This window comes from Notolepis coatsorum, assembly GCF_963971535.1.
Source record: "Notolepis coatsorum genome assembly, chromosome: 4".
Lineage (NCBI taxonomy): Eukaryota > Metazoa > Chordata > Actinopteri > Aulopiformes > Paralepididae > Notolepis > Notolepis coatsorum.
The window spans coordinates 182,070,887-182,094,977 of record NC_140168.1 but is presented as its reverse complement, the minus strand read 5'-3'; the positions used below and the strand labels follow the sequence as shown (position 1 = coordinate 182,094,977).

General features: G+C 41.6%; 1 protein-coding gene across 1 annotated transcript in view; it reads right to left on the bottom strand.

Moving 5' to 3' along the window:
• Window positions 1–23,793, bottom strand: part of LOC311226774 (E3 ubiquitin-protein ligase CCNB1IP1-like) — a gene marked incomplete at both ends in the record, with an annotated part of 34,344 nt that extends 10,551 nt beyond the window's left edge. The window contains 3 exons of the mRNA XM_084312181.1: window positions 14,410–14,578; window positions 23,090–23,236; window positions 23,491–23,793. Of these exons, the coding sequence (XP_084168307.1) occupies window positions 14,410–14,578; window positions 23,090–23,236; window positions 23,491–23,793 (619 nt within the window). The remainder of the gene's footprint in view (window positions 1–14,409; window positions 14,579–23,089; window positions 23,237–23,490) is intronic.
• Between the last annotated feature and the right edge of the window lie 298 nt (window positions 23,794–24,091).

Here is a 24,091-nt window from a genome sequence, read left to right as displayed (position 1 = left end):
CAGTAGATAGTAAATTATTATTATAACACTACCTCTTGCATACTGCACCTCATGTGACACTGTGAATAATGTGAATATTCCTCAGCTAGTCAGTTAGTAAATTATATTGACCATATTGATCAAATTGTTTACACTGCCTGTGTTGTCTTTTACTACCTGTATACTGTTTTGTTTTACTACCTGTACCCCTCCCCCCCTCCCCCCATGCTGCTATGATGCCTGAATTTCCCCAAGGGGATCAATAAAGGAATATCTTATCTTATCTTATCTTATCTTATCTTATAAACAAAAAAGAATGGATTCACTGTGTATTCTGCCTTATTTATTGATGAAACAAAACCGACATCAACCCAATTTACCACCGAGCGGAGAGTTTAGTGTCACAACAAGATCGCTGATGTGTTAAGTTTGTTGTTGTTATTAGCCTAATATACTACCGTCAGCCGATATACACGAGAGGTAACGTTAAACCCGGGTTTGCTTGGTAGAATACACAATGAGAGGTAACGTTAGCTTTGGCAGAATAGACGCAACGAGAGTCTGGTTAATGTTGTTATTGATTGATTGATTGATTGATTGATTGATTGAAACTGTGTTAAACTCTGGCTTGCTGCAAGCCCTCGGACATCTATGCCCACGGAGCTTTCAGTGTACACAAGCGAGCGGCCCCGCCTGAGACAAACGGAGTAGTACCTGGCTGCAGTGGAAAAGGAACGAAGTACCAGGTGCCTAAAGCGGGTCGAGTCGAGTAGGTACTATGCAGTGGAAAAGCGCCATTAGACTAGAGGCAGGCTATAAGAGTAGACTACAAAAAAAAAAAAAAAAATGCATTCAAACTTTTTTTTTTTTTTTGTGCGCACTGTGCGGTAATAACCGCGGCAGTAGGAAATATTTCGCAAATTCGTGCGGTAAGGAAAATATCAATACCGCGGCAGCTCTAAGGTGGATGTGGCTCTTTTAAGCGAAACGCACCTTTTAGTGGAAGATAAAGTTAGGCTAGCGGACAACATATACCATAACATTAGCCACTCTTCCTTTGGAACGAGATCCCGTGGAGTTGCTATAGTCGTGAAAAGGAAGTTGAATATTGAATTGCAGGACGTATGGTCTGATACAGATGGTCGGATAACCACAGCTAAAATTATATACAGAAACAGGAAAATAGCGCTGGTAGCGACATATGCCCCAAATCTTTACGAGGCTAACTTCTACGCTACACTCACTAGAAAAATGTTAGACCTTCCTGAATACTCATTTATAATAGGCGCGGATTTTAATGCCATTTGGGATCCCGGGATGGATAAATCTTATCCCACTATTTCCAATGAGCAGAAAAAAGCATCTAATGCACTAAAGGATTGGTCTAAGAATACAGGTGTAAATGACCTATGGCGATCACTAAACCCAATGACCCGAAAGTACTCCTGTCAATCTTTAAGACACAAGACATTCTCCAGGATAGATTATGTTTTTGCATCCCCTAGACTATTTGATAATTATGAGGTGGAAATGGTTCCCAATGCATTATCAGATCACTGCTATTTACCACTAAAAGGATAATTTGGTATACTGTCATCCCGGGCCCCAAGATGGCGATTTAACTTGAAATTGCTGAAAAACAATGAATTCACTACACAATTCAAAGAAGCACTTGTTGAATTCTTGCGGGAGAATGCGGAATCGACGCAGGACCCCAGAATATTATGGATGTCGGTAAAGGGATTTATCAAGACTTTCACAGATACCTTTTCTTCCAAACTACGCAAGAATCGTTGCTCAAAACTGGCAGAGCTGGAAACGCTGTACTCTTCGTTATTTTCCTCTTTACAATACAACTACTCGGATCGATTGGAATCTCAAATCGATGTGTTAAAAAAAGAGATTAACGCCATTTTAAGACAACAATCTGAATTTCTAATACGTAACACAAGACAACATTATTACTTTCATGGTTTTAAACCAAGTCACCAAGCTATGCAGATACGAGCCAACGCAAAATTTGCAGATATCCCTACCATTAAGGCCCAGCAAGGACTGGTTACAGACTCCAATAAAATCAACGAGACCTTCAAAAAGTTTTACTCCAACTTGTACAAATCAGAAATGACCTTTGATCAAAACAAAATGGATATATATCTTAATAAAATTAACCTACCTAAACTATCAGAGGAAGACGCTAAACAATTAGAAACACCCATCACACTAGAGGAACTTAGGGAGGCTATATCAGAAATGAAAATTGGTAAGGCTCCTGGAAGTAGGGATGCCCCCCGGACCCCGGTTTTAAACGGGAACCGGTACTATATTAGAAAATACCGGAGTATTTATAAGCTCCGACGTCCTCGGTACTGCTATCGATACTCTAGAGAAATTATTATTATTATTATTATTATTATTTAAAAGTTGCGAACACACTCCTCGCGAGTCGCGCTACACATACATACGGGTACTCCTTAATGAAAGCGCTGTCAATAGTATGCAGCTGCAGCACGTCAGACAGCAGCGCTTACAAGCCCCGCACATACAAGCCCCGCTGCCCCGCACACCTGATGTGCTGCAGCTGGAAGCATCTCAGCGCTGTCTCCGTGCCGACGCGCGCTGCACACAGACACAGACAGCTCTGCATGGACTGAGTCGTGATGGCGGATAGAGCGAAGCGTTCACAAGTGCAACAAAACATTTGCCAGTAAGGGTGGCAATACGAGCAATCTATCAAAACATTTGTTTGCAAAACACTATATTAGTGTGCAGAAATGCGCCGTATTCGACTGCCTTGCGCGCAGTGGTCCATCTGCATCCACGTCCACTGCAGCCGGTAAGCCAAGATACGGAGTTTCCTAGGCTAATAACGAATTATTACAAATAGGCTAATAAACAAAATAATTGTTTAGCTACAAATACTACAATCTAAAAACTTTTTATAGATCGTCAAGCTGAGGTCAGCCACCAATGTGTCCCAGGCCAGTGAGCCCACCACACATCCTCCTCCCTCTACCTCCACCACCCAAAGTCCTTTCTCCCTAGCAGCTAGAGGAAAGATGACAGAGGATAGGGTGAACGAGTGTCACAGGGCTGTGACAAAGTTTGTTGTCAAAGGCCTGCACCCGTTCTCTACAGTGGAGTCCAAGGACTTTAGGTAACAACTAATCATTCAGTGTATATCGTTTTTTTTGTATACATAGTTGTCTAACTTGTCTGTTGTTGTTATAAGTTATTATTGAAGCAGCTATTCCCACCACTCCACACACATTTACAATAATTCAATCATTTCTAATCTTTACTGTAGGGAGATGACCAATGCTCTCAACTGCAAATAGAAAAATCATAAAAAAATTATCAAAAAGAACCGATAAGAGTATCGATAAAGTACCGAACCGTTAAGCAGTATCGATAGGAGTAGTAGTATCGATAAAATCCTAACGATACCCATCCCTACCTGGAAGGGACGGTATCCCACCAGAATTGTACCTCTCATGCTGGGATGTAATTGGACCCCCATTACTTAATATGATTTTATACTCAATCAAGGAGGGGAATTTCAATAAGATTGACAATATTGCACTTAAAACTGTCCTCCTAAAAAAAGACAAAGACCCCACCGATTGCGGTAGTTACAGACCCTTGAGTCTCCTCGGAACCGATATCAAGCTTTATTCCAAGGTATTAGCCATCAGACTTCAAAAACATATGACAACTTTAGTTCATCCGGATCAGACTGGCTTCATAAGAGGCCGCTTGATCACGGATAATATAAGACGGTTACTACATGTGCTAGATGCCAGCAAGGATGTCAACCCACCTATAGCAATGCTGTCCCTGGATGCGATGAAAGCCTTTGATAGGTTGGAATGGTCTTATTTATGGGCAGTACTAGAAAGGATGGGGTTAGGAAACGGATTCATTGATATGATAAAAGTAGTATACAAAGACCCATCGGCCATGATCACAACAGGTATAATTACCTCCGGAATTTTTCCGGTATCGCGCCAGACAGGGTTGCCCTCTTAGTCCCGGACTATTCGCTTAATCATTAGAGCCTTTAGCACAGTATATAAGACAATCCAAATCCATAGAACCAATCTCAATCAAGGGCACACAACATCATATTAGTTTATTATGCGGACGACGTAATATTGTTCATGGGAAACCCTACCACCTCAATGCCTCATCTTCTCAAGTTGATTGATGACTTTGGCAATCTATCGGGATTTAGGATAAATTGGCCAAAGTCGGCCTTCCTACCACTTAACGCCCTTGCAAAGAATATACTCCTTCCAGGAAAAATACCAATGGTAAAACACTTCAGATGTTTAGGAGTTGAGGTATTCCCTACTATAAACCAAACAGTGAAGTACAATTACACAAAAGTCCAAGATAAGATCAATTACGACTTTGACAGGTGGTCCAAACTTAAAAATTCAGTACAGGCCCGAGTATCAATAGTTAAGATGAATGTCTTACCTAGAATCAACTTCATTAGCTCAATGTTACCGCTACCCCCTCCTGATGGTTACTGGAAAAAATTACACTCCACCGCATATAAATTTGTTTGGAATAATAAACCTCCAAGAATAAAAAGATTCACTGCACAGAGAAACAACGCCGACGGTGGATTAGCATTCCCAGACTTTTACCACTACCGTAATTCCTCTAATAGTAACCGCTATTCAATTAAAAACCGGGTCTCTATTAATGACCGGGTGCGCTGTTGAGCTAAGCAATTATAAGCCGGCCTCCTAATACAAGCCGGGTTTCATGTATATTAGAGGAATTACGGTATTTCCCTCAACGGATATACCATTATACCATGTTATATGCTAGCCTGGCTGTGCAGTAAATACCATAATGGTATGGTGTTAATGTTTACAAAGAGAGTAAGCCTACCTCAGAATTGTTTAAAACGAAGTTATTATTATTATTATACCAGTATTGTGATTGCACTATTTTACTTTATTTTACTTTTTTTGACCACCTGTAATTGCACTGTTTACTACCGTATTTCATACAGTACTTGGTTTCAATAAATGAACCCAGTACATTTTACTGGGTTCAAACTGACACAAAATGTTGATTTATTCATTATGATCTGTTTGAAAATTAGAAATATAGGCCTCTCTCTTATACATGCCTCCTCCTAATACAAGCCTGGTATCCGCTACAGTTGAAACAAATACAAGCCGGGGTTACTATTAGAGGAATTACGGTATTTTAAAGCGTACTCTTTAAGACCACTGACAACCTGGTTTGACTCCCAAGCATCAGTATCCTGGAGAAACTTAGAAGAAAAGATAGTAGCACCACATAGACTGCAGGACATAGGGGTCAGCAACCGTTTTGACATGGAGTGCCTGTTTGAAATATAGTTGTAACTAGTGTGCCTCAACAATATTCCATGCATCGTCAATTTTTTTTCTCATAATCAGGTCTTTTTAACACTTTGGCTGCCATGGGTTAAATTCATTATCAACCGTAGGTTGCCGGCTCTATTTGTCTATAGAGAAAGTCCCCTTCTTTGCAGGGCTATAACTTTTTAAATTCTATTGCTACATTGCCATTATTAGGGCCCATTCAAAGTCCTATATGTATTGTTCATTGTGTAGCAACGTTAAACTTTTTCATTCACATATTCATAGTAAAGTATGGTCTAATGTATAAGTATGTTTTCATCTCTTTCTGCAGCTTTCTCCAGAACGTGATCTATAGCCCCAAATACATTATATTGATGATGCAATACAGTTTTATGGCAATCAGCGCGATATAAAAAATTCCAACTAGACGTACTTCTAGAAGTTACTACACGTCATCTGATGTTGACCGGATGGGCTAGGGGGCGTTTATAATTCCGTGGGCAGCGTTATACCAATCATCTAATGTGGGTCAAATGTTGATAATAGCAGTTAGTATCGAAGACGGTAACTTTACACGCTAAAACTCACCCCAGTCTCCGCGCGCCGTTGGGCGATCATCGTAGAGTAGACATTTTATCATTATGGGATGTAGATTTACCCGGTCCATCTCCAGCTTGTATAATGGTATATACGTCCAAATCATGTAGTTTATCGAGTTATTGGCAATCGATCGCTATGTAGTTTGACGAGCCAGAGTCCCGGGACATGTACCGAGTGCCCGGAAGTAATACGGCCGTCCAGCACAACCTCTACGGCACTTCCTGTTAAGCGATTGCGCCGATCGGCCACCAGATGGCGCTCCTGAACCGCCAGAGAGCTCAGTGGGTCCTCCTGGTGGATCTCAGGCCAGCGGAGGGGACATATGAATCCGATCCCAGATTTTTTAAATATTGATATTAAAGACGCTGTAAAGTGTCTTCGGCAACTTGAGCATGGCCGGGAATGACGTGTTTAAGCGTTTCCCGGCACCCAAAGTGTTAATGATAATTTTTACATTATTACATCATTATTGTTATTGTTATTATTAACTATTATTATGATGGTTGTATCAACCCTAAATCTGAGTTGGGGGAGGGGGATGCAATGCAGACAAACAGCTGCATACAGTGTGACCATTTCACTCACATTTGCCCATTCATTTTTGGACACATCACACACCATCGGTGTGTGTACTGTACGTGTGCTGTCATAGCTCCACCTACAGGCCTAATGGAGAACACCAGGATGTGAATGGAGGGTGAATGTGAGGTATATCGTGTAAATAAGTTTTGATTGATCGCAAGACTACACTGTAAAAAAATAAATAATAATAAGTTACCAGGTTTTCAGTTTTCAATCCATAATAAGTTAACAGAAAAATAAGTACACAACCACATTATTTCAACCTAATAAAACTATGTTTATTATCATTGTTTTAAGAACACAAGTTGACTTGGTAATACTCACATTTTGAGTAAAAAAATGGCTTTTAACATGTGCAATGTTCAATGAAATAGAAAAATAAATAATCAAATTTGTTGATTAATCCCACTGGTCACAATGGTGACCGTAATAATGTTTTTGTTATAAGGCTCTGCAAATGTTACTGAATGATGTAGCAATGTATTTCCAGCTAAATTGAAATAATAAACAAATAAAGGGTCTCAATTAAATATGTGGTAGTAAAAAGAACCTGTGGGAGGATTTCAACAAGATAAATGCGACAACAGTGCAAAATAGTTCACTATAATAGTTCAAAGCAAAAAAAATAAATAAAAAAAAAATTATAATAAAAAAAAAAAATTATGCTGCCCCCTGTGTCTATGAAAATGCCCCCGCGTGCCTATGCAGGCACGCGTGCCTAGGGTTGCCTACCCCTGGTATACACCAAACTATCAATTAAGCAATGCGAAGTGAAATTTGGCCCTCTTATTACACGTGATTCGGTTATGGCGAGAAACAAAAGAAATATACTAACCAACATAATTGGCATAGCCATACTCTCCTATTCAATAACAATGAACTCCTTATTGGGAAACGACCTATCAGATACCCCAAATGGGAAAAGCAGGGCATACATACATTGGGAGATGTTTTCAACAAACAGGGTTTTTGTAGCTATCATGATATACATAAAAAGGCTCATGGAGTCCCATTAAAAATACCAATTGAGCATCACAGATATCACAAATTCTTCTATGAAAGAGAGACATCGAGAGGATTCGTATCCGATTTTTATCATCACTTACTAACGTCTTCGTATGAAACCCTTCCCATAGACTTAGTATGGAGGAGGGATATACCAGATTTGGAAGTAGATTTTGATTGGCAAGAAGTCTGGGCAAACGTTCGAATTGCATCACGCAACCCGGATCATCAACAAATTTATCTTAATTATATTCACAGGACATACCTGACTCCTATAAGATTGAACAGAATGGGACTTAGACAAGATTCTATATGTTCTTTATGTACAAATGGTGATGAGGGTACATTTATGTATTGGGATTGCCCACCTGTTAAGAAATTCTGGGAAGAAGTGACCCTGAAATTATCAGAATTCTTACTTCTGAATATACCTGTACATCCCTCTGTATTGCTGTTGAATGATGTCTTTCAATATGCAGCCCCTATACAGCTAATGAGACTAGTTTTATCCGGTCTTACAGCTGCTAAAAAGCTGATAGCTTCACGATGGATTCAACCTGAAAAAATGTGCCGGAAGGTATGGATTCTTACCTATCTCGATGTGATTTATCTAGAGATATCTACAGCAAGAATTTTAGGTATCAGTGAAACTAACATTGCAATTTGGTTAGAAGTGGTGGAGAGAATAAAAGCTAGCATATGAATTGTAGTTCCTGGTTAGAAACAAATGAATGGATGGATTATCCAAGTGGGGGGGTAGAGCGAGAAAGAGCGTATGTATTGTATTGGACTGCAAGTATTAGGTATATATATCCCGTAAACTACATTTATATTGATTTGAAATGTATAATCCAGTGATTTACTTAGGATATTTACTGTTAATGCTTGTGTGTCTAAATTTATGTTATGTTTTAAAAAATAATTAAAAAAATAAAATATATATATATATATATATATAATAATTATTATTTTTTATTTATTTTTTATAACTTTTTTTTTGGAATCCCCTGTTATTTTACCCACGTGACGCCACTGGAAAGAGGCTGGCGTGACGTGTGGTCAACCAAGCACATTCACGTTCCGGATGCTGTGGTGGACTACAATCGCAACATGGGAGGTGTGGACGTATCGGATGCATTGATTGGCTACTACAGCGTCCGCCACAAGACCATGAAATGGTATAAGACTTTTTTTTTATCATTTTATGGACATCGCTGTGGTAAACAGTTTCCTTCTCCACAAGGAGCTGTTCAAATTGAGACACCAAACCGAAACAAAGCCACACACCCAGAAGACTTTCAGAGAGCAGCTGGTGATGGAGTTATCTGTCTTCGGAGGTCTCGTAGTGGTGACCGGAGTGCCGGATGTCCCGCGATGATGTCGGGAGTTCGCGACCCTCTCTGCGCCACCCCCCTTCCCCCTGTCTCCGGCTGTCCCTGAGCAACGACCGGAGTGTTGAATGTCCCGTGACTAAGACGGGGAGGACGTGACCCTCTTGCGCCGCCCCTGTGCCTCAAATAGATCCGCTATCAACTCTATCTTTAATCTTTCAAAATGTTCAGTTGCTATCGCTATTAGCTCTATCTTTAATTTTTCAAAATGTACAGTTGCTATTGCATGCACTCATCTGTGTCTCACCACACACATGAGTGCATGCTTACCAACTGTCCGTCTGCAACACTACTATCACCGACATCTAAGAAGGGAGATCCCCCCTTGAACGGCCCTTCTAAGGTTTCTCTCCTCCACATTGCCTGTGGAGCTTTTTTTCCCTATTGTTAGGTTTTAGTGAGTTTTTCCTTACCTTCGCGTGGGGTATGTCTGGGAGTGCTTGCATTCTTTCATTTATTTGCATTCATCTAAAAAAAATTTGGACCCTATGGTGTTCTTGTTCTGTTCTTGACTTATTGTTATGTTGTCTTCTTGACTTGTTTAAAGAAGACCTGTACGGCCCATGGGGACATTAACGTGTGTTGTCGGGCCCTATAAATAAATTTGATTTGATTTGATTTGATCTGAAGCCTCGGCACCTACCCCCCCGCCTGCCTCCACCCCCACCACCTGCATTTCCATGGTTTATGCGAGTGAGGAATCCAGAACCAGAAAGCACTAAGAGGTGCCTTAAAGGAACATGCCAACATTTTGGGAAATTAGCTTATCGTCTTCTCCAGAGAGGGACAAGAAGATGGATACCAGTTTCGTCTCTGTCCGTTCAGTAGAAAGATATCTGGGCTGCACGTTAGCCTAACTTAGCACAATGAATGGAACTGGACAGTGCCGGTTAGCCTAGGCATTGTCCAACTAACGCCTCTCCCGAAGGCTAACCGGCACTGTCCGCTTCCATTCATTGTGCTAAGCTAGGCTAACCTGCAGCCAGATGGCCTTCTACGGAACACACAGAGAGAAACTGGTATCTATCTTGTCTCTCTCTGGAGAAGACGGTAAGCTAATTTCCCAAAATGTTGGCGTGTTCCTTTTTAATCAGGGTTCCCAGACATTGCAAAATGAAATTCAAGGACTTTCAAGGACTTTTCAAAGCACTATTTTTCATTTTAAAAGTTTTATGGCTTAAAAATTTCCGACAATTAGTTACACTTTAAATTTAAAAAGATTTATTTCTTGATTCAGAATATATTTTTATCATGGATGAACAAAACGTTCAATGCGAATGGTTGATTTGAATTTCAAGGACCTTTTAAGCACCTTGTTAAAAAAGACAGTTTTCAAGGAATTCCAGGCCTTGACTTTTTTTTTGTCAAATCAAGCACTTTAACACTTTCAGTGCCACGGACGACATTACTCGTTTTATTAGGCCCCCCACTGAGTGCCCACGACGACAAATATCATTTTATTTGTTTATTATCTTATTTCATATTTCATCAACCGAGTCTCCCGTTGGTACAGCAGCTCCTCCAGGAGCTCAGAATGGAAAAAAGTGCCCCCTATCGTCTATCCCTGTGTAACTGCAGGTCAGTCGCTTAGACTGACCTGGGATCTGTAGATATGTAGGGGCGGAGCCAGCTGGTTCCTTGTGCTGGCAATCCGTCTGATCAACATGGAAGTCATCGCGGGACGGGAATCAGCCTGGAATATATATTCACAGCAGCCAATACTCAATCAATAAGCGTGATCGAATGGCGATCAGGAATTTGAATGATCTTTTTGGAGAACATCTGATCTGAGGTAAGGAATCTATTTTACCAGTCCTGGGATAATCAGAGTTGTATTCGCTGAGATCTCAGCGTTTGCCCTGTGTGTGTGTGTGTGTGCGATCGCTGATGAGGAAATAAGAGAATCGATTTTTCAGCTTGCGTCTCTAGCGTGCATACGTACACATATACTATCGATAATCTAGCGTTTATTTGAAAATGATTCATAAATAGGCCGAAAAATGCCAAGTTTTTGTGTATTCTAGAATATTCCAGTAAATGTCTTATCATCGAATCTTTATATTTTCCTTGAAAACGAGGGCTTTTCAAAATGCTATAAAACGAAAATGAACCGATAAAAAAACAATCCGCTTCGACAATGTTGACTGGAAAACGAGTCATTGATAAGCGACGGGCAGATTAGACACATAGCCATAATTTAAAACATAGATTAGGCGTTATTAACGCTAACATTGAAGTGGATGGTGGGCATTCAACAGGTAAATCAAGGTTAAGTAGGGATGCACCGAATGGGAAATTCTTGGCCGAAACCGATACCGAAAATAGGAAACAGTTGGCCAAAAACCGAATGCCGAAAGGCTGAAAATGATTCATAGAATAGATTTTTTTTTTACCAATGTTGTTCAGCTACCTGATTATGGAAAAATATATGATTATGGGAAAACTTAACTTAAATAATAAATAATCACTTATGGGTCCATAAAACATTTATTCAGCACTTCTGAATGCATACTTAAGCATTACATCACACGCAGGAGTGGTTTGTGACCAATAAACCATGCCTAGGGGTGGTTGTTAGGCCCGAGGCGCAGCCGAGGGTCGTTAGACCCCCCTAGGCATGGTTTATTGGTCACAAATCACGACTGCACGTGGTGTAAAGCTTTTATACAACTGCCAGATTCATCCAACCTTATTTCTATACAATAAACACACATTAATCGAAGATTTATTGAAAAAACCATCCGCCAGAAAAAGTAGTTCCCACAACTCCATGTGGAAGCAGCTTGAAGTGCATCCAACCAAACTAACACATCCAACTGTGTATTATTGGAATGATTGAGAGAAGTTGCCTCATGTGGAAGCAGCTTGAAGTGCATCCAACCAACTAACACATCCAACTGTGTATTATTGGAATGATTGATTGAAAATTTTATTACCAGATGCAGAATGGGTACAATACAATACGGCTCAATACACACAATTGTTTTCTTCGCCCTATTTTTTTATTTATTTCTTTTAGCCTAAACTTAACCAGTTGGAAACCAGGGGTACAGTAATAAAATTAGCAATCAACCAATCAATCAATTCAATAGACCATGCTCACTTAAAACAGCGCTGCTTCTCTCTCAGTCTGACTCCCCCGCTGTTGCAGACAGGAGTGTGTGTGTGTGTGTGTCACAGTGTGTGTGTGCGTGTGTGTGTGTATGTGTGTGTGTGTGTGTGTGTGTGTGTGTGTGTGTATGTGTGTGTGTGTGTTTGTGGGTACGCCAGCGTCGGACAGTGTGAGAGAGAACGCTGCATTCAGTAGAAAGTAGGAAGGAAGAAATTTAAATCAATCAATTAATCTATCAATCAATCCGCGATTTTTCTTTTGTTCTAGATTGAGTCAAGACCCATCAATTACATCATCCAACATTGTTTAAAATACTAACACATTCCCCTTGACAGAATCGCTTCATATTTAGTCGTTATGGTGCTTTCAACATAACCATTTGTTTTTCCGCGATCCTGTTTTCTCCCGGAGTGAGCCGGGGAGGGCTATGTGATTTGGTTGTGGGCGGGTCCTGAGCCCAGGACCGTGGATTGTTGTCAATAAAGACGTGTGAATGGCCAATCAGAATCGAGAAATTTGCATGCCGTTGTATAAAGTACATTAATTCCAAGTCAAGTGGCGGACATCTGTGCTCTACTGAGCGCACCTTTCTAGTCCGCAGATGAATGTGCTCTCTTGACTTTGGCACAGTAGACGCGCGACGTGTATTCTCGAAAATGATAATAATAATAATGCTCTTCAGATTATATTATCAACTAACTAAAATGTGATCTCATTGGATGTGCCCTGACAATTAATGCTTGTATATCTTATCGTGTGTTGTCATGTTTGTTTATATGTTTGTTTAAAAAATAATAAAAAAATAAAATACAAAAAAGATTATATTATCAACGACAGACAGCGTCAATGTGAGAAACACAATCCCCCCCCCTCTTACGTTAACCGCGACGGGCATATAGTAAATAAGGATATAAAGCATGTTAAAGACACATTTATTGGACGCGTTGCGCGCTGAGTTTACATAGAAACAGCGCGACACATAGAAACGGCGCGCATGTAATGACTGAAGCCACGTTTTGATGACATCATCACAACAACACGCGTTAGGTTACAGGTTGTTTCTGTTTCGGTGATATATTTTCGGTGAAAAAACTCTTTCGGCCAAAAGCCGAAAGGCCATTTTTGGTCATTTTCGGCCGAAAACTTTCGGTGGCCGAAATTTCGGTGCATCCCTAAGGTTAAGCAAGGGCTCTGAAAGTGTTAAGCACTTCAAGGACCTTGTGCAAACCCTGTTTAATGCTGGGAAACCAAGGGTGAAGATTTTTTTTTTTTTTTTTTTGCAGAAAGTGTCTGGTGCCCCTTTGCATCATGCGAAAAATAACTGTTACCAGTTGTGGGCTGACGGACAGTAGGCAGACGTTAGTGTAAATAGTTGTGTTGTTTGACAGTTTTGCACTTTACAGTTTATTTTTATGCTAAATAAATGTTTTACTTTGTTTCAAACTTCAGTTGCTTTGTATGGTTTTCTTTGAAACAAATTTAGATTTTTCACACAAAAAAACGTCAACTGTTGTAAATAGATGTGATGAACACCAATAAAGTGAAATACATAGTTTGGTACATTTTCAAATGGCACAGATGGTGCCAAAATGTGCCCAAACCATCTGTACTAAAACCTATGTAATGTTGCTCTGCTTCACTTGATAATAATCAAACTTGGCAGAGAGTTACAGCTGCAACTGCATCATTCCAAAGAGATATTCATAGTAAAGTGTTTTTTTTTTTTTTGGCGGAAAATGAAATGTTTCATTTATGCTGTTTGCCATCTTCATTTACTCTGAGCAAGTGACATACTGTATATACTGATGCTTACACATCTTAACACATTTCACAAGTGTTCCCTTAACCAACATTATTCAAATAGACCTTGTAGTTGCAGAGGTATACTTTATTAATTTGGGGTATTTCGAAAAGAAGCCTGAAAAAGGCTACAGCTCAACAGGTTAAATACTGGACAAAAATTCTACTTACTTCTGCCTATTGTATAAACCTATCCAATAATTTTATTTTTATCTTCAAACCTAATTACATCAATATTGTCAGAACAGTATTATGTTTGTAGATTAAGTATTTAATTGTTTCTTGGCCATTTTCACCTAACAACCAGGAAATGCCCAAGAGAACGTTGTATGTACTTAATTTGAAATCTAGTAATCCATTAATAAATTATTTGTATTTATTATAATTTTTCTCTAGGCTACAACAAGATATGCACTCAAGTCTGTAGCACTCAAGTTCAACACTGTTTGACGAACAATCTTACTTACCCTTAGCTGCCAGAGTTGTACCCTTCCTGCTGACTTGTTGTACAGAACTCATAAGTCTCTTTGGATAAAGGCGTCTGCTAAATGTAAAATGAAGCGGCCCTCACCAGTACTGAAGTCGTGTTGTCCTTGGCGGGGTGGTACCTCCCTGTCGCCCACCACCATGTTGCGGAGCCTCAGAGAGTCGTACAGCCCCTGGAGCTTCTGGTACTGTCTGTTCCGCTCCATCAGCCGCTCTGACATCTCATTGTACTTCCTCTTGTACTCATCCATCACCTGAGTGCAGAAAGACCATCCTTGACTATCCTCATGTTCCCTTAGGGCAGTGCTTCTCAAACTTTTTCTGTCAGGCCCCCCTTTGGCGGACCAAAATATTTTGGGCCCCCCCCCCCCCCCCCCCCCTCGCCCCAACAAAATAGTCATGAAATGGGCCATGTTTAAATTTATTGAAATAACACCAATATCGTGACCTTTCAAATTGGCCCTATATTTTGTTTTCAGAGCTGTCATGGATGAAAAGCCAGCTTCACACAGATACTGTATGTGGTGCTGAATGGTATCAACACACTGCTGCATCATGAGATACTTGGTGGGCCATGAGATGAGATACTTGGTACTCAGCACCACACTCTAATGGCGCTTTTCCACTGCATAGTACCTACTCGACTCTACTCTACTCTACTCTACTCGCTTTAGGTACCTGGTACCATGTTGCTTTTCCACTGCAGGTACTAAAATAAAGTACTCAGTTTGTCTCCGTGTGGGGAGGCGGGGCTGCTGGTGATCAGCATGAGAGCTCACCGAGTGAATCCACAGTCACTTGATCCTCAATAGGAAACCAACCTAGATTTACCCTGAAGGACTGGTTCTGGCCGAACTGTTCGTTATACAAGTATCACAGAGACATTTCAAATGTACTCACAGTTGCACGAGGGTTTCGGACAGAGATATGGGATGGTTTGAAAGCTCGGCGTTGCTAATAAACATTTTAAATATTTTTTATAAACTGCTCAAAACGGCATTATTTCCGGCGTTGGGTGCATGATGCGCATGCGCTGTGATCACACCAGGCAGCCAACGCCGGAAATAATGCAGTGTTGAGCAGTTTATAAAAAATATTTAAAATGTTTATTAGCAACGCCGAGCTTTCAAACCATCCCGTATCTCTGTCCGAAACCCTCGTGCAACTGTGAGTACCTTTGAAATGTCTCTGTGATACTTGTATAACGAACGGTTCGGCCAGAACCAGTCCTTCATGGTAAATCTAGGTTGGTTTCCTATTAAGGAGCAAGTGACTGTGGATTCACTCGGTGCATCACAGTCACGAAAGGGGCTATGAGCTTGGCAAGCCAGAGTAAAACACAGTTTTCAATCAATCAATAACAACATTAACGAGACTCTCGTGTCTATTCTGCTAACGCTAACGTTACCCCTCATTGTGTCTATTCTACAAGCGTTAACGTCAGCTAGGCTGTCTATATATGCTAACGTTAGCATTAGGCGTCGGTTACACCTTTCGTATATCATTTTCGTATCGTCGTCATATGCGTATCGCCGCGACGTCGTGCGCCTCGAGTCACACTTTCGTTTTTTTTCCGTTTTTGTCACCCGAGCACACTGATGTAGTACACTGCCAAAGCAGTAGGTGGCAGTAGGTGGCAAACATGAAGGCAATTTCAACCAATCAGAACGAATGTGCCAATACACTTCCTGGAAGCTCCAGCAAAGAAAATGTCAATAAGGCAGGCGCCTATGCCGCGCCACCATCTTGCCCATTTACTCAATGCAGCAATTCTTTTTCAGCAAAGCCTAATAAAAGTGCAATAAACAAAACGGATACATTCACTGTGTGTTCTGCCTGTCATTTGTTGATGAAACAAAACTAACATCAACACAAGTGACCACCAAGAGCGGATAGTTTAGTCTAAAAAACGATCGGTAGCATTGTTAGCTGCATGCTAACGTCAATGGAGTATGCCATTATAACAATATAGCATTGTGGCTAGAAGCTAACGTTAGCTCACGCTACTTAGCCAGCACCAAAACTGATGATATCGCGAGCTATCAGTAGTTGGATAACATTAGAGACAACGCTGTGTGTATTAAACAAAGGTGAATAGATGACTGGGCCATTTTGTTTAATGCTTGTTAAGTTGAAAGAGGAGCTCTGAGCTAACAGGGTCTGAATCCTGATAGCTCATGTTAGCCAGCTGCTCATGCAATCGGTAATGCTAGCAGAATGAATGGATGTAAACTTTATTTAACATATTGCATATGGGTACAATACAATACGGCTCAATACAAACAATTGTTAAGGGAATGCAGACTGTTGTAGCTTGGACTGGGGTCCTTATAACAATAACTTGACAACACATGGTAGCTGAAGCTATTTGGGACACGGAGCTATGTCCCAAACACACACACTGTTGTCACCGGAAGGGCACGCAGATGGTATCTACTGCGCATGGGCGTTTTCGCAACAACGGCTCCGTGCTGACTACACGCTGTTGTCGATTCGTTTTTTTTGCGTATCTCCAAACGCAAACACAATTTTGCGTTTCAGCCGTATCCACAAAAAAACGCATTTCTGTGTAATAGGGACATCAAACGTCGTCAAAAACGTATAAAAAAACGCCAGGAATACACTAGTCTAACTGTAACTGAGGGGTACAATTCCCTGACTGTATTACTAGATATGATACTTACTACCACTACCTTTGTACTTAATATTCGGCCACCCAGTACTCGGCATAAATATATTATGATGAACACTGTCACGTAGATGAAACGGATCCAACACAAATGTACGAATTAGAAATAGGTCTTTATTTCTACACAGCGATGGTGTGTAGAGCAAGCACTTAATCAAATCAATCACATTTATGAATGGGAATTAGTATGCACTTTTATGGCAAGAGTATTCGTCGGTATATCAATAGAGAATGTCCAATCTCTGAAGGCGCAGGTGGTACATATACGACCTGGAATAGTTTAAGGAATAACAGCAATGATACTTTAATGATTATAGACTGGATACACTAGGGGGGGTTAATCCGGTCGCTTGTAAGCCGACAGGAGTAGGAAGGGGGGGGGGGGTAGAATCCGGCTGCCTCATCCGGCCAAGGGTATCCCAGGTGAACCCACTGTAGTGCCGTTCAATGCGCCGGCGATCCTTGGACCACAGATGAAAGCAGGTGGACTCTTTGTGGGCCGGCGTCCTCCGGTCCACGGAGGAGAGACGTGAAGCGACCTCGTCTTGCAGAGCGTCTCCTCACCTTGCGTCCTCTCCAGGGGGGGGGTTCCAACACACGGCAGTGTCGGGGGTCTTTATCCATGGAATAATCAACGTATACAAAGCATAATCCGTGCCGGGGAAGGCGGGCTGTCGTCGGTAGAATAATCCGGTATACAGGTCCACTCGCTCGTCGGCTCTGGGGCTCCTCGGGTGCAGCTTCACGTGGGGTCAACCACCCTGGATAAGCAGCCAGTTCTCTGCCCGAAACGATGGGGTACTGACTACGGTAGTATTCTCACCGCACGAAGCACTATATATTAACAGACTATTATTAGCTTAATAGACTACGTCCAACTCGACGATATAGTGCCAAATATGACTATTCAAATATTAATATACACGATGTCTCAATACCGATGGTAAGCCGAACTTGGCCTTACTCCCACACGTGGCGTCGCGGGGAGGCTTTACGTCTGTGACTCTATTGGAGGGTAAGAAACTGGACTGAAAAGGAAGTCCTACTTTAGTAGCGCAGTATATATACGCACTATGAACAAATAGTCCCATTAGTGGTGCGGTAGCCAGATTCCTACGCGGAACTAGGACTTGTTCGTACATGTTGAGCGGTACGTTTGAACTGGGTCTGGGGGTATGGCAGCCTGGCACCAAGGTCTCGACCAATAGTAGAATGGAGACTATTATGGGATGTTCAGTAGGCTAGAATGGATATTCAATGCATATTGTACAAGGAATATACAAGGGATATCAAGGAATATTAGAGAATATACAAATACAATTAAATATATATATATAAATAAATATATATATTCGGTTTAATCTGGCCCTTCACAACACTAACCATGGCCTTAGGCTAACAACAACGCTGTAACGTTACCAGTCGCGTCTATTTGCTAACGTTAGCATTAGGTAAACCGGTTTAAAATGGATGGTGATTACCTCACGTTGTGTCTATTCTACTAGCATTAACGTTACTCATACAAACAATCAATAGCGAGTTATATTGATCCCGCTATGTACGATAGCCATGCTAAAACGCTAGCACAACATTAGCACATTAGAACATTCCTTCCACCGTTGTGGAGCTTAAGCCTTAACAAGTCAGCGATCTTTTTGCGAGACTAAACTCTCCGCTCGGTGGCAAATTGTGTTGATGTCGGTTTTGTTTAATCAATAAATGAGGCAGAATACACAGTGACTGTATCGTTTGTTTATTGAACTTGTGCCTGCTGCAACCATAATGAAATCCTATGCGAGACATTAAAGATGGCGGCTTTCTGTTTTCGTTCAGACCAGTTCAGACTCTCCAACTAGTGACGCGTCTCTCTTCTGACCAATCAGTGGTCTGCAGTGTTTCACGTGACTTTATAGTACCAGTTCTACCCGCTTGGCTCGCGCTTGGAACCAGACTCGAGCAGGGACTAAAAAAGTACCGAAAAAGTACCTGGTACCAGCCTGGTACCAGGTACTTTGGTAATGGAAAACCGAAAATACCGAGTAGAGTAGAGTAGAGTAGGTACCATGCAGTGGAAAAGCGCCATAAAACTAGCTCTCTAGGTGGTATCAGATGAGATTTCAAAGAGTTCTTCCAAGAGTTTGGATGGAGATGTGTCAGGAAGCTTTGTCTCAATGTTGTCTGTAAAGGTTTTTTTTATCCAGAGTAACTTGGTGATCCTTTTCTGTGTTTTATTAAATAATGATTTTCAGATTTTGAGAAATGGTATTTTCATGGAGAACAGTGCAGCTGCAACAGATAGCACTTTAGTGATAATTTTCTGTAATAAAAAAAAACAAAAAAAAAAGAAAACGTTTTTTTTTTATAAATCCCAAGGCCCCCCCTGTCATGCCTCTGCGCCCCCCCTGGGGGGCGCGCCCCCCACTTTGAGAAACACTGCCTTAGGGCATGGTTTCTTAGAGACTGAGGCTCCAACCATCACAAACCTGTTACTACTGTTGTCATGTGGGAACCCACCAGAAAGAGGTACTGATCCATTCTTTAAGAAACCAAGCCCAAACGACTGCAGCAGTCTATTGCACATGTTGATTACACACTTCAGTGATCGATGTACCAGTGCAAACAAGTCTAGTCTGAGTTCAGCCCAGTACATACGGTGCATTCAGGTCAGTATATTTACATTCAGTCATTTAGCGGACTCTTTTATCCAAAGCGATTTACAAGTTATGTACAACAAGTCAGCAGGAAGGGTACAACTCTTACAGCTGAGTAACAATGATCATCAAACTGTTGAAACGTGGGTGTTGTAGTGTTGAGTGCATAGTAGCAAAGACATTAGTATAGTAGGAAGAGTGCATGATAGTACAAGACAGTAAGAAGGTTAGTGTTTGTTTTTGTAATTGTATATGGGATCTTGTGTGGGGGGAGGGGGCTAGCAAGGGGTGGTAAGTGTTCTGACTGCTGTAGGAAAGACAGAATCGAGTGGACTTGGTTAATATGCAGATCAGTTTTCCAAAGGTTCATAAGGGTTATACCAGCAGAGGACTACAGACAAGGTCATTGTCTGCGTTTTACCATCTCTTTCTATGTTGAGTAACTGCAGCATTACATCCCACAGGTCAAGAGATTCTTTTTATTTTGTATTATTACTTAGGTTTAAAGGAACACGCAAACATGGGAAATTTGCTTACCATCTTCTCCAGAGTCAGATGAGAAGATGGATACCAGTTTCCTCTTGTGTGTTCAGTAGAAGGCTATCCGGCTGCACACTAGCCTAGCTTAGCACAATGAATGGAAGTGGACAGTACCAGTAGCTTAAACTCCGGGAGGGGTGTTAGTTGGTCAACACTTAGGCTAACCGGTACTGTGGATAAAACGAGCTCTCTACAAACAAACAAAAAAGAAAAGGGGGAGAAAACATTTTGGCACCAAGAGTGTCAAATATCCTGTATTTTATCTATTTTGAACATCTAAGATGTTATTTTGAGATGTCTCTCTGCAAGGCATATTTATTTATAAGCATCTTGACTATACAAAACCTTAAACCTAGTTTTTAGTTGTTATAAAAGAAAACGTATTTCACCTCCATGCCAAAATGTTGGCTAGCCTTGCTCCGATGAGCTAAATGAGTTTGGCAGAGGTTGCCAAGTAGGCACCAGGGAGCCATCTTGTAGTTTATTGAGAGCATCACAGCTGCTCAGCAGACAAAGAAGCCGGACATTTTACTATTATTAATTTACTAGGAAGCTCAATGGACACATGTATTGGGTGTGTAAAATAGCTAGTTCACAAGTTCAGCCAAATTCTGAAAACAAAAAGAGGTTGGAGATCTCTTGAACTGTGGGATGAAAAAGGTTGGAGATCTAAGAGATGGTGAAACAGACAATGGACCTCATGATCGAAGGTGTACGTAACTATCTTCGTAAGATTAGGTATACGTGCCTAATGAATCGTTCCAGCAACAGTAGGCTTCTATTAATCTAATGACTTGTTTAATTAGGAGATTGCGGATATGTGCTGCTCCCCTGGTTCATGACCCCACTCGCCAACCCCCAGACGGAGCAGGAGGTGAAGAGCCAAGCACGCAGTCGTTCCGTATTGACACTACTAAATAAGATTTCATGTTCTACAGTATGACTTACTACTATAGGGCAGCTCATATCCGCAATCTCCTAATAAAACAAGTCATTAGAATAATAGAAGCCTACTGTTGCTGAAACGAACGCACATATGCAGCATGTACCAATTAGCCATGCATCTCCAGCATCTTCTTGCTCGAGGTGCACACCCACAGATCTGTTGTAGGAGTTATGTTCACCTCCTAGGGAGCGTGAGACCAGGTAGAGCAGGTGGTTGATGCGCACCTGCCCAAGGTGGACTACCTGGACGTGACAGGGTTTGAGCGTCTGGTCCGGCTCCTCAGTGCACTATTAGCGATATCTTCCAGCAACAATATATGTGTGTGTGTGTTGTGTGTGTGTGTGTGTGTGTGTGTGTGTGTGTGTGTGTGTGTGTGTGTGTGTGTGTGTGTGTGTGTGTGTGTGTGTGTGTGTGTGTGTGTGTGTGTGTGTGTGTGTGTGTGTGTGTGTGTGTGTGTGTGTGTGTGTGTGTGTGTGTGTGTGTGTGTGTGTGTGTGTGTGTGTGTGTGTGTGTGTGTGTGTGTGTGTGTGTGTGTGTGTGTGTGTGTGTGTGTGTGTGTGTGTGTGTGTGTGTGTGTGTGTGTGTGTGTGTGTGTGTGTGTGTGTGTGTGTGTGTGTGTGTGTGTGTGTGTGTGTGTGTGTGTGTGTGTGTGTGTGTGTGTGTGTGTGTGTGTGTGTGTGTGTGTGTGTGTGTGTGTGTGTGTGTGTGTGTGTGTGTGTGTGTGTGTGTGTGTGTGTGTGTGTGTGTGTGTGTGTGTGTGTGTGTGTGTGTGTGTGTGTGTGTGTGTGTGTGTGTGTGTGTGTGTGTGTGTGTGTGTGTGTGTGTGTGTGTGTGTGTGTGTGTGTGTGTGTGTGTGTGTGTGTGTGTGCGCGCGCTGAGCGCAGGTGCCCAGGAGTGTGCAGCTCCGTATGCATCCTCACCAAGCCGCCTGCATTAAGCTGCTGCATCTTTAACAAACTATCGATTTATATGGAATTCGTTAAACTTATCTTTTGTGTCTGTCATTTGTATGGGTTCAACTCGTGAACAGTAAGATGCACAGTGAAATGTTCCTCCACTGGCTTTTACGATGTGCACACTAAGCAATGTAAGAAATAAACAAAACCAACAATAAATAATAACGATGGAGAACAAGATGGTATATGGAATATTAATAGTTATTCCACTATAGCTATATCCGCGCGATTGGGTTTAGTTCTTATTTATTCATTCACTGTCATTTGCCGTGTCTGTGTAGTGCTTTTATTTATTTTTGGACATCACAATGCCTCGTTCAGTCATGACTATAAATGTAAAATGGACAAATATTGTCATTAATTATTATCATAATTATTTAATTCCGAGGAGGTCTGTAGAATCGACGTGAACGCAATCACCAATGATTTATCCCAAATGAAGCCGTTAAGGACATGGGCGCACACCAATACATGCAGAATAGTCGTATTTATTATTATGATTTTAATTCCGAGGATGTCTGTAGACGTCAACTAAATGATTTCTCCCAAATTAAGCCGTTAAGGACACCGGTGCACACTAGTCTGTCCGACGGACGGCTGCCTTTTCGAGTTCATAAATCCTGTTTGTAGCTACAAACAAATCTCAGAAAAGAAACCGTTCGATCATGCCAAAATTGGCTAGAGAAGTTCGTAAATGGAGATTTGTTCATAACTTTCTTGTAAATCCGTTCGAACGTGAGGTCCATTGACCTTATCTGTAAACTAGACCTCTGCTGCTCTAACCCTTATGCACCTTTGTGAAAACTGATCTGGGGTGCAAATTATACAGCAGCAGTACCGACCACAGGGCTAATTGAAATATGCAGATAAATTACACCTGTTAAATCCTGTATCTCTTCAAGATGGTGGATTAAGTTAAACAAAGTATAATCAGGAATTTGTTTCTTCGCACGTCAGTCCGAGTACGTTTACCGGTATTTTACCTTCTTCATAGAAGTAATCTCCCCTCTCATGTTGTTGTGCTCCAGCTCTCTGCTCTGGTTCTGCTGAGCCAACACCTGCTCCATCTGTTTCACGTGACTCTCAGCCCGAGACAGACTGTACTCCTGATACATGTGTTCCTGGTGGATCTGGGGACATAAAAAGAATGGTTTTCAACATACAGTTGGAACCAGTGTTGTAGTTCTCGAGTCTGAGTCCTGGACTGATTTTCAGGACTTGTGACTCGACTTGGACTTGAGCACTGATGACTTGGACTTGGACTCGAGCATTGACTGCATTCAGACTCAGAAGGTACAGACGAGGACTTGGACTTGTTAATTGAGAAATTGTTATTTCTTTTTTTGTAATGGTCCCTAATCATTTGGCATATGATAAAACTTACCTGATAGCTCCAGAAGGTCAGTGCCCGGGCGCAGATGTCCATCACTGTGTCTGGCCGGAGACCCGCCAGTACCATGGCCTTGTACTCCTCGGAGGGTGCTAGTTCCATCCTCACGATGTCCAGATTTCCCGAGAGCGTGGAGGAGCAGGCCGGGCAGATGGCAGGGGACCGGCCGAACTCACCGGAGCCATGCGGATCACAGAAAGTGTGCGAGCACGACGTGACCCAGGCGAAGCCGCTCAATTTGGCCCGACACTTGGGGAAGTTGCAGAGGAGCGTGTCGTCGCAGAGAGACATGGCCATGGCTACCTCAATGTCGACACTGGCAACCAAAAGGCCCAGCTGTGAGTTTTAAATCATTAAGCCTGCTGACCTAACGTTAGTCTAGTGACTCTAGTTCATTTGATGAACTGGGGTTGTTCTTGTCCACGCGTAACGGGTATTTTTGAAAATGTTTTTTTTTATCCTGTCCACACAGACAGTGTTTTATAAAATATCTCTGCCCACACAATGCAAGTTTGCAGTTTTCTTGTGGATGGGAGGCCAAAAACGCAGCGAATACTTTTCAAAAATATCCATTGTGTGTGGACATCTCTCATCT